The sequence below is a fragment of the Lissotriton helveticus genome, chromosome 9 (genome assembly GCF_964261635.1).
Source record: "Lissotriton helveticus chromosome 9, aLisHel1.1, whole genome shotgun sequence".
Classification (NCBI taxonomy): Eukaryota; Metazoa; Chordata; class Amphibia; order Caudata; family Salamandridae; genus Lissotriton; species Lissotriton helveticus.
Genome location: NC_136070.1, coordinates 1,001,627,919 through 1,001,645,293, shown reverse-complemented (window position 1 = coordinate 1,001,645,293; position 17,375 = coordinate 1,001,627,919). Strand labels below are relative to the sequence as shown.

The 17,375-nt window shown below is 43.1% G+C and overlaps 1 protein-coding gene across 3 annotated transcripts in view; it reads right to left on the bottom strand.

The window, feature by feature from the left end:
- The window catches only part of PAK4 (p21 (RAC1) activated kinase 4), a 217,645-nt gene that overhangs the window by 76,320 nt on the left and 123,950 nt on the right, over positions 1-17,375 (bottom strand). For all 3 annotated transcript variants that reach the window (XM_078661317.1, XM_078661316.1, XM_078661318.1), the window contains exon 3: positions 1,267-1,962. In XM_078661317.1, coding sequence (XP_078517443.1) covers positions 1,267-1,962 — 696 coding nt within the window. The remainder of the gene's footprint in view (positions 1-1,266; positions 1,963-17,375) is intronic.

The following is a 17,375-nucleotide window of genomic DNA, read 5'->3' as shown; positions in this document are numbered from 1 at the left end:
ACAGAATGGTACCTGAAGCAAACAAGTCACTCAGTTGCAGGGGTTCTTGTAAGCACACATCAGGCTTGTCAGCCCTAGGCATTTTAGAAGAGTGAGTGGGGTGGATAAGGCATCAGATTATTTAGGGCATGTCTGCCAACCCAAGAACTGTATTTAGTATGAAATGTCTTTTCTATAAGCGAAAGAGAAGATAAAATGTTCACAAAGAAAGACTAAACATTTTTCATATGCATTATATAGCCAGTACTGGAATGAGTGCTTTGCAACGTCTTAAAGAGGAAGTGCAAGATGACAAGAATTGCAATTATTAGGGATGCAGGACTAACCAGTCTTGAATCCTGGTCACTGCAGGATACACTAGGCCCTGAGTAAACCCCTGAGTAAAGCCCTGAAAAGGTAACAGCAAACTGTAACAAAAAGTAGTACAACCTTTAAACAGGTAGTCATCTATGGGATAAGACCAAAATGGAAACAAGACAGCATATACCTAGTTCATCTTTGTCAGCCAGAAAGAATATATTTAGGATGAGGTACATAGAAAATAAGCTCACGGTAGTACCACAGAAAGATAAAACTGCCACGTCAGCAAACAGAGCAAGTGTAACTCGGTTGGCACTGCTGCCTGGTTAAAAAAAGACACCCATAACAATATGCCACTGCCTCCCTTTAGTGCATTTTTTTCTGTGTAAACATAAACAAACCCCTAAATTAACATACCGGTTTCAGAGAATATTTTAATCATGAAGTGTTATTTTTGTTACTGTGAATATATCCATAAATGCCCATTACTTTTTACATACGGCTGGAACTATTATTTTAAGTCTTTAACGCACCACACTTCATGAACGTTATTTTGCTGGTAATCTGCGACAGTCTCATGTACCCACCACGCATGCAATATACTTTGGGTGTTGGAACGGAGACTGGAATGGGGAGCTAGTGTTGGAGCACGTGATAATGAGCTTGAGAATAAGCACAATGTGATTGGGCGTGCCTATGAAACATCTGCAGAAGGGACGTGAATTGGAAGTATTTAGTGACTTGCAAGGCCACCACCGCTAAATATTACGGAGTTCTGAATGTCTCCATACCTGCACAGTTATCTTTTATCGGACTGTGCCAATGGATGAGAGGGAGCTCAGCTCTAGCTTCAACTCCAGTACACTCATTACTAATATTAGGAAGATTTTCGCAGCCCTCTTTGTGATCGTTTCCCTTTCTGAGCAATCACATGAGGCGATCACCTTCATCGATAAAGCATATTACCTGGGGCAGAGTTCCCCGGATAGGATCAGTCTCTGCACGTGGGTAAGTGTTGAAGGGGCGTCCAGTTTGCTGCGTGGCCTTCATCACTCCATCGCTGACCGGTATGTTGGGTGTTCGAATATTGGGCCCAGAGAGTGGTCGTTTCTCCCGTGGGGACTGTGGACTCAGCTGCCCAGTATACGTGGACTTGGGTCTCCTGTCAGAACTGTCATTTTTCTCTCTCCGTACCACACGGTCCAGGGGCTCATCATATCCCTGGTCAGCCGGATGCTCTCTCCTTCCATCCGACCGGTCATGAGGTCTTGTTCGGTTATCAGAAGGTTTCTGGTAGTCTGGTGGAGGCAGACAGAGAGGATGAGGTTTAGCACTGGGCTCTTGTCCTCGAGGCTGTTGTGGGTGAGAACGCAGCTCTTCACGAGGCCGTTCCCTATCAGAGTGCTCTGATTCAGGCCTTGCTCCATGTCGGCCTCGATCACCCCGATCCCTGTGCTCTTTGCTCCTTCCTCCATCCTCATGGTGACGGGCTCTGGACGCCTCATTCAAGCCATTCTCCTGTGGCATCAGATCTCGCCGAGGATGAGCTGGGGGGCTATCTCTCCGAAGAGAGTTGGAGCGAGTAACAGACATGTTCTCAAATTCATCCAGCAGCCAAGTCAATGAGCCATCCCGTGCCAACTTGCTCCCTCGCACGATGGTCTGCAAAAGAAATAAAATAAAAATAAAAATGAAAGTGATGGAAATAAGTAAACAACTTTCAGTTTGGAGAAATGTCATTACTTTGCAGAAGCGAAGAAGACAGAATTATAACAACAATACACAGAATACATCCATGCCTATAATTATTCATGTTAGATTTTATTAACAATTTGTCACACAGCTAGTTACAGGGTCATTAGAACAAGTAAAAAGATAACAAATGATAGACCACATATTGAAGAAAGTTATATGTGCTATAAGGGAATTTCTCGTAGCGTACAAATCAATTTGCAAAAAACCCCTTTCTTTGAAAAGCGGGCACATACCATTTTATCTAATTCTCATTTGTGAATGGCATCAAAAACCATGAACAGAGGGTTTATGCTTTCAATGCAGTCCTCCTCTCCTGGTACATGTTCGGCAATTATGAGAATCTCTCTCCTGCTTAGAGGAGCCATATGACACGTACATAAGCCATGTGGTCCATGTGACTTTGTTTACAACTACTTATTCAGCTAGTACATGGGTTCACTGTTATTGGTCCAAATCTCTACCACCTTTTCATGGCAGAGATTCCTGGAAAGCCTGAAATGCTAAAATTCTGCCTTGCAGAACCAACTGACCCATCACTGTCAAGTCCATCGTATGCGTTCTCCATACTGTTATGGATTCATCATCCCAATGGTAACCATTGGTTACTGAGAAAATTCCCCCTCTGCATAAACGTTAGCTTATCCACAGTTGAATACCTTCTCTCCTATAACCAATCGAATCTCCCAAGCCTATATATTCTAGGACAATAAAGGTAGTGAGTTAGTCATGTAATGGTCTGCCTAATAGTCATCCATGTGTTAGCAACCATACACACAGGAAGCCAATTTTATTTGTGTTCTCACTGTCCGGGAATATAATGTCTGATAAGAGAATCTGTCTCTCAAAAGTGGATCTCTGTACAATGTCTAACATGCTAAAGTGCTCACTATATTTACGTCTGCCTTTACGAAATGTACTTCCTGTGGGGAAAAAGTGACTTATTTACAGATACCCACTAATGCAAGAACTTACAGTCCTTCTTATGCTCTTCTGACATTGCTGAAAGAAATTTCCCTTCGCTATCTAATAGTTGAAGTAGGGCACAAATAACTTCTTTTAATAGATAAACAGTTAACACAGACAGATATGGTAATCATTCGGGTTGCTGAATTTATTCTATAGAGTAAAATGAGGATTTGATGATTGCCACCTACAATGAGTCAGTGATACTTCGTATAATTTGGACAGTTCAAGTGTGCGGCCTTTAATTTGGTCAGGTCTAGAAAATCAGATCTCCAGTAATGCGGGGACACCCTCTGATATCATCATTCTAAATCGATTTGCTCATGTGTAATTACTGAGAGTGTACAAGTAAAAGGGCCTTTTGCCTATATCAGTAGCATCTGGTGTCGCTTAACACAAGCATTAGATACCATTTTACACACTTGCTCTCTTCCAGAAGATGGAAGATCGCATCTATGTCTGTCCAAGTTTGGTGTCCAGAACTTTATGGTAACGCAGTAGAAATAACTATGTGCCAAGAGACTACATGTCTGAGTATCATCTTTTTTCCTACGCAAAAAGAACAATTGATGGACAGAAAGCAGAACAACTGAGGGACGAAGGCTGAACAATGTCAGACATTCACCCCCAGTCACAAAGGTCAGCGTTTAATCCATTGTTATTTTTTGCTCACCACGCACCCCAGTTTGGACCCAGCCATATGCAAATCACTCTTGATCCTGATCTCCATGGGAACAGTCCAGCCCAAACTGCCAGGCGAGGTCCTCCCTGGACAGGAAACAAGCAACCTGGGACTTGTTTTGGGGTATCACCCCATATCCGCCAGGCTAGCTTGAATTCAGTGATGCAGTGAACACAGTACCCACATCTGGGCATACCCTTCCCTCTTAGGGCAACAAAAGCAAAAAGAACAAGTGATGAACGGAATACTGAACAATGCAAACATTCACCCTCAATCTCTGGGTTTAATCCATGTTTTATTCGCTCACCTCACCACCTCAGTTTGGACCCAGCAAAATGCAAATCAGTCTTGACCCTGCTCCTCATGAGAACAATCCAGCACAAACAACTCGAAGTATAATATATATATATATATATTTGAAAAATGGAAGGGGGACAGGCTTGTAATGTAAGGGGCTGAGGAAACGGAAATATATACACAATGCAATCTCATCCATTCTACTGCAGTCAAAAGCTCAAATTCCCACTGATGGACATCCTATATTTAACAGGCCTGACACACAATCAGAAAACAAAGTAGGTAGCAACCCAAAAACACTTTAAGGAATAAAGTCCTTGTGTGTCTTTAGTCCAAGTTGACAGCAGACAGAATAAGATCAAACAACAACACAACCTATACTTGGAATGCGTTTGGATAGGTAATATATCAAATATAACGCAGGCTGCGTCATACTGGGTTGTGGCCTGAGAAATCTCATATTTCTTGGGTGCCGGTAAAGACCTACAAAACAGAATTCAACTTTGAAGATCGTTCTAGTTCTAAGGAGGATGCAGAGCCAAGATATTTAACTAATTCCAGGTTTACAATCAGGGTTAGATTTAGTAAGGAGTATGCAACCCTTATTATACCTGAAACACATTGACAAATTCTAAGGTAACTGCAGCTCATAGCAGCACATTTAAAGCTTAAAGAATTTCAAACTCTCCCACATCTCCAATGAGAATGAGAAACATGCTTATGAAAATTAACATAATGCCAGCCAATTAACTCATGATGACACATGACCATGTGTGGAATAGGAACCGAGACATGGAGGAGTACAGACTTTATGCACACAATTATATGCAACCAATTCAGCCTTCACCATTCTTACTATGCTCTTCTTTCTCCTCGCCTTCCTTCCCCAAAATTGACAGCATTAAGCACCTACACAGTAGTCCACAGAACCTCACAATATCGCTACCACTTACAAGATTTGCTTTCTCATCACCTTTAGAATTTTTTTCCGGTCGATAATTTTTCCTATAAAATCACCACCAGAAAAAACGACCAAACGGCTCATTCATGTGATTTAACTGGGTCATGTGACACTTGGAATTAATCACAGGGGTATCAATGGTGGAGTATTCGCAATACGTAACTTCCCAAATCGAATATGTGCAAAGATAATATCTGCAAGAGAGCTTGTAATGAAGGTTAAACATGTTTCTACAGAAGAGAAGAATATTCCACGGTGTAATAGCACCTTGCTGCTCGGTTCTGAAGCCTCACCAAGATAAGGTGGGCAAATAGTGGTGGGACGATCACCCAATAAAGCCTAGATTCGGCCGCGATGCAATCCAAAACACATCCCGTGGGGCGAAGACGGTAATGCGGTCTATCCCCCACGGGAGGTGTTTTGGATTGCATTGTGGCCGAATCTAGGAATATTCTTCTCTTCTGTAGAAACTTGTTTAACCTTCATTACCAGCACTCTTGCAGATATTATCTTTGCACATATTCAATTTGGGAAGTCTACGTATTGTGAATACTCCAACATTGATATGCCTTAGGAGTGCCCGGCCCATTGTTTGTATGCTCCTGCTGATACGAGCTTTATATAAATTCGACTGGTGAATTCTATCTACTGTGAAGCCTTAGGAGTGCCGGCTTTATTGATTTTATGCCCCGAAGCATCATTGGACGAAACGTGTTGGCTGCGTTGTGGTTGTTTTTTACAAAAAGAATAATAAGAATAAAAGAAGATACACTAAGAAAAACACTATGGACATGGACCAGTGATTTCTTGTCTTGGTGTCAAGTGGTGCACTTTTGTATAGTGTTTGAAAGCATTATAATCCTGTAATGGATTGCACCGTGGCAGTGGGTGTATTACCAGTGTGCACACATTTGTTAGGTAAATCCCCATTTGTTATATAATAACTAGGGATAGTGGATCAGGTGCTAGGATTTTACAGGGTACACGGTCAATTGTTTCTTTCTCCCTTTTCCAGTAATTTTTGAGCATCTGACAGAGGTCTGTCGAGGCCTTTTGGAACTTGCTTCTCAAGTTCCTAATAGGACTGACAATTAGGAATGTCTTCTTATGTATATTGTTCTTCAAATGATTCGTATGTTCTAGGCTACATCTGTGGCTTGTCCTTCAAGGAGAAGAATACTTCCAAATAGAAAGTACCACATCACTTGTCCTCATGTAGGTCCTGGAGTTTGACATGCAATTGAGAAGAGCTGTACAAAGCCCCAAAACGGCGATAATCATAGTCTTTCTCTGAATTGTCCACTTCTAGAAGAAGAAGGCAAAGTGAGACCTTGCTTAGTTATGCCGGTCTGATGGAAATTTTCTCAGTTGGCTTCATTGATGGGTTTGTCAAGGGTACCACAGCATGTTTGAAGGTGTCAGTTCCGGAAGTTGTCAACTGTGGCTGCGTGGAACTCGTCGACTTAATTGCAGTAGACAGTCTGGTTGACAGAGATTGTAAAAAACAAGGACCTCCTGAGTAGTAGCGTCAGCGAAACTCCTAGGACAGGGATAACAATGTATGTGAAAAAATTCCTAGGCAGTGACATACAAGAAAACATGTGACATAAGATAACAGCAAGAAAAAAACATAAAAAATACAGTAGATAGCACCATTAGTTTAATAAACACATTAAAAATCATACAATTTAATTATAAACTGTCTGTTGACAGGACAATAAAAACAAAAAATGTATACAATTCAATACAAACAATAATCATCAGCATATAAAAAACCTAACAATTTTAATCAAGATATCCAAACAAGGTGGCAAATAACATCGACGCGCGTTTCTGCGTAGAAAACGCCTTCTTCAGGAGCCACAAGGAGAAAGATTTGTTTAAAAACCTCATATGCAGTATAATAGTGAGTTTATATCAAATGTTACCTTTAGAAAACATGATGTAACATATATGAATTTAAGATGACAGCAGAAAGTTCCTTTTGTTTTTATAAATGCGTTAATGTACTATTGTAATCTAAAAAGAATCGAGTGCTCTTTAAGGTGTAAGAATATAAAGTAATAATTTTATGATGGTGGTTTCCTCTTTTTTATGTATATTTCAGATTTTAAACAAATCTTTCTCCTTGTGGCTCCTGAAGAAGGCGTTTTCTACGCCGAAACGCGCGTCGATGTTATTTGCCACCTTGTTTGGATATCTTGATTAAAATTGTTAGGTTTTTTATATGCTGATGATTATTGTTTGTATTGAATTGTATAAATCTTTTGTTTTTATTGTCCTGTCAACAGACAGTTTATAATTGTCATAAATTGTATGATTTTTAATGTGTTTATTAAACTAATGGTGCTATCTACTGTATTTTTTATGGTTTTTTCTTGCTGTTATCTTATGTCACATGTTTTCTTGTATGTCACTGCCTAGGAATTTTTTCACATACATAGACAGTCTGGTTGACACCATGGACACTGATGTTTCTTCGTCTACGAGGTTATCTAAAACAATTGTTGCTGTGATGAAGAGGCCGTTGTCACTTATTTCGATGATTTCCATATTGACGCGCGTCTCATCGACAGTGGGTCCGTAGATGACTTTTTAGCCTGTGGTGTAGTAACTGCCTACACTGATGGGAGTTGAAGGTCAGATCTGAATTTGGCTCTCTTCGCTGCCAGAGAGGGTGATGAATGTTTCTATGTACATTTTTATTTTAGCCAATGAAGAGGGACTCTTAGACTCATAGACCTTTTTAGATAGTTTTTCTGTGGATTCTTTCCCTTCCTGTCTCTCTCTTTGGTGGACTTTCCTTTGAGGAGATGTTAACTATCCTGAAACTGGAGTTTCCTTAGCTTTTTTTCTCTGTAACCACAAAAGAGCCTGACCTTGAGTGTTTTGCTGAAAATGTGCAATAGTGATTGCCTTCTATATGCCCAGGTTGCAAATGATATAGGCATTCCTTTTGTAAGTCCAAAGTGAACAGTTTGAGTTTTCCAAAGGACACACATGGTCTAAAAACATTTCTTATTAGATTTATCGGTCATGCTTTTTATCAGTGAATAACAGCCAAGAAATTACTTTGTGTTAACGGACAGCTGAAGTTCATCCAAACGTCAAGGACTGCCAGCAAAGGAGTTGTCTGATTGAAGAACTGAGCAGAGCTCAGGGAGACAACCTTCACATACTGTACGGATAGAAATCAGAGGTTTGATGGCCATTGATAGGGAAGGGTGATTAATATGCTGATCTCTGATTGGTTGAAGTTTTGTTCTCTCGAAAACAATCTGAATTGGTTAACAGTCACTTCTTTAAGCTGATCTGTTCAATGATTAGCTTTACACTGCATACTATGTTTACCATGGGACTCCACCTTGACGACACAGAGGATTCAAACATGTGAAACTGTGAAAGATTCAATACTGTACAAAATGTTATTTTTTCATGAAACTTCACATAATTACCTTCCCCTAATATAGGATGAAAAAAATAAACTTTAAGAAAGATTTACAGAAGGTGAATTCACAAATTCCTCGTCTTCACTTACAAAACACAATCATTGTTGCAGACACAGCAAAAACATTTGCCGCCATAATCAATGGCAAGCACAAACCCAGTGGATCTCAAGCACTCTGGAGACTTTGACCATCTCATCCCAATGACCAATGTTTGCTGGAACCAATACATGCCCATTAGAACAGTGACCAAGAATTTATGTCCATTATAATGTTTTGCAATCACAAAGATGTGCACCTAGATCCATTGTGCAAATCGACAGAAGTGCAATTTCAAAACAGTCCTAAGGTGCAATCACATACCCGCATGAATACTCAAAAGTGGAAGCATAACCATACAAATGCAATAAAAATGTCACCTCGCCCAGGGTGTGAAATATCCTTATATCAGCCATGTACGTCTCATCGGACGCTTCAACTCACATAACCAATGACCCTTGGATATCATACCATGCATTCACAACAAAAACACTTTGATTTGTCCTATCACTGAACCAATAGTTTTATTTGACTTCAACATTATAACTACAGTGCATCTCATCTACTGCTGGTAATCCATTTGTTGAATTCTGGCTTGCACTTTGCTTTCTAGATCCTCTGGGTTTGCACATCATAAAACAGAATAGTGTGGAGCTAAACTCGCATGCCACATTACTGATTTACATTGGTTGGGACATCCTGATAAACTTCAAACTTGAACATTAATGTTCAAACAAGTTCAACCTGCAGCTCTATCAATGACCAAAGTGCACTGCAGGGCACCAACCACACCCAGTAGCAGGCTCTAGAACGGGCTAGTTAAAAAATGGAATCTTCCGCTCGGAGGTGCAGCGTGTCAGCAGAGTCATCTGTCATGGTTACAATGTTCTTCTGTGCAGACTTACAGGAACCTATAGCAGTCGAGATGCTTTTGTGGGTTAAACAACTTGCATGTGACCAACACATTTTGAATATACAGGCTTTCAGAAAGAGATAGTGCCGTCAATAAACTACAGTGAAATAAATTACTTGGTCTCTTAGGGTTTGGGGACAAGTGGCCCTATTTAGAAAGCTCCTTTGTAGTCACAATACCAATGACGGAGGCGTTCTGGATGCAACGCATCCAGAACGCTTACACCCGACTGATCGCCCGCCCGCCCGACTGATCCTCAACATCCCTCGCCGCACCCACATCACCCCCACCTGAGAGATCTTCACTGGCTCCCTGTCGAAAAGAGGATCACCTTCAAACTATTCACCCACACACACAAAGCCCTCCACAACACCTGAACAGCCTACCTCAACGACTACTCCCCTACCCGCGAGCTCCACTCAGCCAACCTCACCCTCGCCGCAGTTCCCCCGCATCCACCGGGCGACCTCCGGCAGCAGATCAATCTCCTTCCTCGCCGCCAAGACCTGGAACACCCTCCCCACCCACCTACGGCAGACCCAGGACCTCCTCACCTTCAGAAGACTCAAGACCTGGCTCTTCGAGCAGTAGCAGCCCCCCCCCCCACACACACACACACTCTGCGCCTTGAGACCCTCGCGGGTATATAGCGCGTTTTACAAATATAGCAATCAATCATTGTGATTTACAAAATCACAAGCTTTGTATCTGCAAATCGTCAAACTACAATGTACAAAGTACACACCGAGTTGGAAATGACTTTGCAACTCGCAGAATGCCATTTGCGAATGACTGCTTAGGTAGGAGGAGGGGGTTTGAAAGGACGTCTAGTTCCTCCTAAGGAAACATAATAGAATGTATCCATGGGTTTGCACCCACTCTAATAATAGATCTGACAACGACTTTCCAACTTGAATGGTATACCATTTGCAATGTGGAAGCTGCCCTTGTGGGACTGCAGGAAGTGTTGCTTTAAAAAAACCAAAATAGTCTGAATTCTATGAATGCAGGGCACAGCAATGCTGTCCCTCGCAGGCTTCCATCTCTACTTACACAGAGAGTTGCTAAAAGGACTCCTACAGCAGAAATGAATGACGTTGGATGGTTTACAGACCCAAGTACTTGTTATTTTGCAATGCAAATGCATCAATGGCAGTGCAAAATAAAAGTAGGGTAGCACAGACGGTATGTAAAAAAAGACTGCTTTGTAACTCCCACAGCAGCCTTTGATCAGGAGAGGAGCAGGCAAGAATATGAGACCGTGTGACAAGGCCCAGAGGGACATGTGATTTAGTAAGTGGTTTCTGCTGCTCAATTTGAAAGGAAAACAATGCATTGTTCCTGGAGTACAAAGAAGTGTGGCGACTTAGTGATTTTCACAGGATAGTTGTCAACAGTAACACACTTTAGTATTGGTAAGGTTTAGGAACTTTAAAGTTAAATTAACATTGCCCCCTATAATACATGGTACTCCCAGTTCTTTCACTTGCAAGCCTAAATTTAGTATCCTCCAGCAGTTTTTATCACAGGTTTTTTTCCCCAAACAGGAATTGTTTTACCCTCATCTTCTTTACATTCGGTTTATGAACACTACAGAAACTGCTACTTAGGTAAAGTACCTCCAACCCTTAAGTCTGGGTTCCATGAAATAAGTCCGGAGAATCCGTCAATTAAGCAGTCATTATGTTGCATGCAGACAAAAGGCTACTTACAGCTCCCCTACCTATATGAATCATGGCTCACAGCTCAAAGTTGAAAGGCCAAGTTTGAATATTTAGTGGAAAGGAGACGTTATGCTGCACAGGATGCCACTATATAGGCCTCTTGCATCACAGATATTCAATTGTGGAAGAAAGTCAAAACAGGCAGTGAGACTGGGTCACTGACAATGTTGCTGTGTTCAGTTCTCTCAAGTAACTAGAGTGGTTGATCTTTATCTGCCTGGAATCCAGAACTACAAGATACCACAAGCACTGCCCATGACGGAGGTGGGTCTGTCTCTGCAGCACAATGAAAGTAGAACGTTTCGGTAATTACAAGGAAGTAGGAGGCCTGGCATGCAGTATACAATCCCACTATGTTAAACAGTTGCTAGCACGTGAAGTTGACTAGTCGCAGGTTGCAGTCAGTGAAACAATGTCTAAGTCAGAGACACTGACAAATAAGTTACTTCCCTCTGGTAAGGCTCTTTTTGGTAAATACGCTATTTAAACACATATACCTCACCTTAGAAAATCCCCCCGGGCTCAATACAAAATCCAGGTAATTTTGTACCAGTGCTCCTGCACGCTGCTAGGTGGCATTATGTGGCTGAGCGTTGGCTCCACACCGTGCTAGAAGTGAAAGAGCAGAGCTGCATATAAGCTTTACCACTGCGGACTGACGTCACTTTGTATTTTCCTTTTTCGCACCCTCATACGCAGAGCATGAACAAATGTGCTTTACAGTGTGATGAATATTAATTTGAGACCTCTGTAAATGTTAAAAAGAGAACTGTAAATAGAATGTGGATACGGAAGGGCAGTGAGACTATGCAGTTAAATAGAATATTCACCTGAACCAGCATTACCAAAGGTAAGTAACTTGTTTTTCTGATGGATACTTTTAAGAAAAGATACCTCACCTTAGAATAGATACCAAAGTCGTACCTCCGCAACGTAGGGGTTCTGTGGAGTGCGAACAGACCAAAATGTCTTCCAGAACCGAGTGGGCAAATGACTTTCCCAAAGGACCAGCTGTCAAAGCAGGGGTGATTTGTAAAACTATGCACTGATCCCCATGCCGCACCCTGGAAGAAGTCAAGGACAGGGACTACTCATGACATTTCAGTGACGGTTAGTCGATTGATTGATTGAGTGGAGAGAGACGGCCTATTACATTTCTTTAAACTCGTGGGGCGCCATTTGCAGCGGTTAGCACTCAAGTGGTCGGCTCTCCCGGGGCATAAAACGACCGTGTTTCTACACCAACATCCTGGAACTAGTAGTTGGACCTCCCCAGAGGTTAGGCTGGACTGATCACTCGGCGCTAAGCTTTTTCTGGGCGCTTACAAAATTGTCTGGCCTTCCGAAACTCGCAAAGACCTCCGTAGATCTTGGAAAAAGGTGACACCCTCCGCCGCCTTTAGTCGGGCTTATACCCCCCTGCATTTGTGAACTGCGATGACTGTGATACTGCTTTAAAAAGGTTTGAGGCCTCTATCGCCGATGTCTTCGACTCTATTGCCCCACTGAAGAGGGTAAACATCCAGGATATGGCAGCTCCTGCCCCCTGGTACTCAGACAGTCTTAAGAGAGAAAAGGCCCTATGCAGGGCAAAAGAAAGGAAATGGAGGAAATCCAAATCTGAGCTAGATGAATCGTTCTATCGAGTGGCTCATACAGCCTACTTAAATAGTTGTAATTCAGCCAGGAGAGCCTATCTAGGTTCCCGCATTATGGAAGCAAATAACTCCTCTCGGGAGCTTTTTATTATTCTGAAGGAGTTCACGAACCAGAGGGCCAATAATCTGCTCCCGCCACCTACCCAGGAATTGTGCGAGGACCTAGCAAGCCACTTTACTAATAAAATCTACGTGATGTATCGCGCCTTTGGGCTGGAAGAGGGAGACCATGATAGAGCCTCCCTTCAGGAAAACCCCTGCCCCTCGAGCCTAGAATTCTTTCCTGACATCACTGGCGAACAAGTGAGCTCCTTATTAACTCAGGTGAAATCAGTTTCCCCACTAGACCCGGTGCCGCCTGCTGTTATGTCTGAATTAACCCCGGTCTTAGCTGATGTACGTGCTGAAGTTTGTAAATGGAAAAACGCACGTATCAAACCTCTGCTCAAAAAGGCATTAGCAGAACCCACTGATTTACAAAACTTTAGGCCAATCTCTTTTCTTCCTTGCAGTTCAAAGATCATGGAGACTCTAATCAATCAGCATCTTTCTTGCTATCTGGAACAGAACAACTTACTGGATACATCCCAGTGGGATTTCCGTTCTTCCCTTTAGCACCGAGGCCGCACAGCTGGAGGTCACTGATACCTTAAGGATGTCACTGGACAAGGATACCTCAGCCATGTTAGTGCTGCTTGATCTGTCGGCTGCCTTTGACACCATCTCTCAATGCATCCTGTTGGACAGGCTTCGAGAGATTGATGTAAGAGGCAGGGCCTTTAAATGGATTCAGAACTATCTGTCTGACAGAACACAATGTGTCCAGTTGGACTCCTTTGTGTGACAAACCAGTTTGATGTAGAAGGGGGTCCCACAAGGTTCTATCTTAAGCCCCACCTTGTTTAACATATATGTGGCCCCCTTAGCCTCAATTATTAGATGCTGTGGATTTGAGACCATATCTTATGCAGACGACACGCAGGTGGTAGTCCCCATAGAGGATAACCCTGCAGTAACCAAACTAAAGTTCACAAATTGTATGACTAGTATAGCAAGTTGGATGAGGAAGGATTTCCTTCAACTTAATTCCTCCAAAACACAGATATTGCTGTTTGGTAAAGCGGAGGATCTGTGGACCCCAGATTGGTGGCCACTAGAACTAGGAGAGGCACCCTCCCCAAGAGGATGGGCCAAGAACCTAGGCATCAGAATTGACAATAAACTACATATGGAAGAACAGGTGAAGACCTGGTCAGGCACCTGTTTTGGAACTATGCGGATCCTTAGAAAGATCTTCCCTTGGATCCAGCTTAATGCAGGAAAGCTCTTGTTCAGTCGCTTTTAGTTAGTCGACTGGATTATGGCAATTCTTTGCTGGTTGGAATAAGGGAAGCCCTGTTACCTAAACTGCAGGTGGTTCAAAACACGGCAGCCCGCCTTGCCCTCAATAAACCAGCGCGGACCCCCTCGTTACCTCTGGTGCGCCAATTACACCGGCTTCCTATCAGGAAACAAGCTATCTTCAAGCTGTTCTGTATGGTTTTTAGGTCTCTCCAGGGGACTGGTCCGGCCTAGCTGATGAAGAAAATTGAACGTTATCAACCCGTATGACAGTTGAAATCTAGCAATCGTAATCTGCTCTGCACGCGGAGAATGAGGAAAGCCAAAATGGGTGGATGCGTTTTCTCATCTGGCCCCCAGCCACTGGAACAGTCTTCCCGACTAGTTCCGTGCTGGTTCCAATTTATCTCAATTCAAGAAAATGCTTAAGACCTGGCTATTCTAAAGATCTTCCTGTCTATAGGGTGTCTCTTCTCAGGCACAGAGAGATCCCCTTGGGGATGATTCGCCACGCCTTACAAATGAGTTTAATAATAATAAATAATAAAAAAGCAGGGGCAATTTGTAAACTTATGCACCGATCCCCCATGCCGCACCCTGGAAGAAGTCAAGGACAGGGACTACTCATGACTTTTCAGTGTTAGTGACCTTAGCCCTCGTGGAATGGACTCTTGAACCTTCAGTTGCTAGATTAGATCCTGGAGCTCGTCATAGTAGTGCTTCTGCGTGCGGGTAGGTGGCGTCACACGGCTTTGTTTTAACTTTGTTCTACCGTGCAAGTGACTGAACGGAGATACATACAAGAGCCACCCTTGAGTCCTAATGTCAGTTTCTTACTTGACTCTTTCCACCACTTTGGATGTGAAGCACAAAACAATTGTCGGTACCAGTGAGCAGCTCTCTAATTCGGGACCTTTTTAGATGTAGTAACAAACCACTGCACAGACTGGGGAGGTAGGAGGACAGTGAGGAATCTACGGTTGAATAGAGTATTCACCAGAAACATTCTGTTACAATAGGGAAGCAACATGTTCTCCTGGTGGAGAGATAGAGATAGAGATAGAGATAGAGATAGAGACAGAGACAGAGACAGAGACAGAGATAGAGATATCCGGTGTACTTCTCCCTCCAAAGAAAGAACAGGAACCCAGGGGGACGGTTTGGAGAGACTTTATTGAACAAACAACTGCTCCGGTGGCGGCGAATGCATTTTGGTCCTTTGCCTTCCTCAGCGCCCAGCACCGTTACAATGTGGCATCAACATAGTCCTTTCTCGCTGCCTTTAGAATAGTGCAGGCTGGACTGCTCCTCCCCCGCTGGTGAATGCATGCACCTGTTGCAGTCCGTCGTGATCCTTGGACTACAGCACCCACAATGCCGTGTTGCAGCACTGCAGGTAGGTGGAAAAATAGCGAGAGTAGAAGATGCTTTCTTGTTGCGGTCCTCCGATGTAAGCAGGCTTGATGGCACATGGCGCCCGTTATCCGCTCGCCAAGTTTCCCCTTGCGTCCCCTGTACTACCACTAGCCTCAGTCAGGTTTCCGATGTGCAGAGCGTGAACTCAACCCGAAGGTATTGGAGCTCCTTACAATGACAAGCATGACAAGATATTGAGCTGACACTGACACTTGAACCTAATTCCCAAATCGGCAGCTCTGGCCTAACACCACATCTTCTCCCCAGAGGAGAGGATTGCTTGCCACCACCAACACGCTGTGCGGTGTTATGGCATACTGCACAGCAGCATGGGCTGCTGTTCAACATGTCTTAAAGTAAACAAACATTGGCAAAGCCAATTGGACTCGCCTTTGTGACCTATTAACTTTGACAATTGCTTATTTGCTGGACCGTACAGCAAGGGGACACACACTGGGCAACATCTTTACAATGAGAAAAACATTGAGAAAGCCAATAGCTCCCACATAGGCAAGACCTGTTGGCTTTGGCAATGCTCGTTACATCATGGTATCCCATGGCTCTTTATTTAATTTGCCTTGTTCCCACAATTCTTTTACATCGCTTAGTATTCGTTCATTAGTTTTATCCACCTACTTCAAAATGATGATTAAATATTTGAAATTATGAAAAAGAAGAAAATAACTTGTAACTAGAGAAATATTCAATGGCGAGTTGTAACACAGCATAGACTTTGGACCCCAATTGCTTATCCTCTGTTCATACTTATTCAACCAGACTGTAATGGTGTGCTTATCCAAGAAAGGAGCACATGTAAAAAATTAGGCAGATACATGATGATAGTCTGAGAGCTAATTCAGACGAGACGTCCGACTGCTGTCAGCCCAGTTGTTGATGTAGGAGAGGATGTGGCCTAACGGCTAGAGTGGGCGACTTTGAAGCTGGGGAACCGGGCTCGAGTCTCGGCAGGGATGCTCAACATCCTGGGATTCTCTGCAAATCACTTAATCTCCCTGTGCCTAACAAAAATGAATGTGTCTGTCTGTTACACAACTGGTGCTCATGTAAAGCGCTCAGATACCTTCGGGGGGAATTTGCGCTATATAAAACTTCATGCCCCCCCCCCCCCCAAATGGACCTATATCCGGATACACAAGGTGCACATACCCAGTCCTAAAGCTACATCCTTGAGTGGCTTGCAGGTGTACGGAAACTCAGCAGGTCTGAAAATGGTAGAGAAGTATCAGTGTTAAAGCAGCCCCCCAGCCCCCCATTCCCTACCTCCTATGACAACCACCTTTACAGGTCCCTACAGTGCAAAATAATAGTCAGATACTGTCAATAGAGACAGTAGAAAATAGTGAATATTAAAGCAGGTGAGACTATACCATCAAAAGATCCCTTACTAACCGCCTTACACAAAGTTCTCTTCTTAATTCTGCATCGTGAAGCCAATCTTATGCCGCTTCCCTGTCAATACACTCATCATCCACCTCAATCTGGCAGCCTTATGCAGGATGTTCGGAGGATAAGCGTCAGGGTAGAAGGAAAACAGACTGTCTTACAAAATCCTCCCCAAAGCCAAAATGCGTAAGAAGTCCGAGCAACAACTTTGCCCGACATATCTCCGTTTGCAAGGTTTGGACAACACGGGTGCTGATGTACTTTCCTGTCATTTATCGCAAAGTCTTTTTGCCAGCTACAATATCCAGTCCTTGCAACCATGTTCCCATAGCCCTCCCAGGCCTTCAAGCGCATCAGACTTCGCTCCACAACTTACAAGCAACTGTCCCAGGCCTTCAAGCGCATCAGACTTCGCTCCACAACTTACAAGCAACTGTCTAAGAACAAAACGTTAAGGTGGTTTTTGTGAAAAAAGC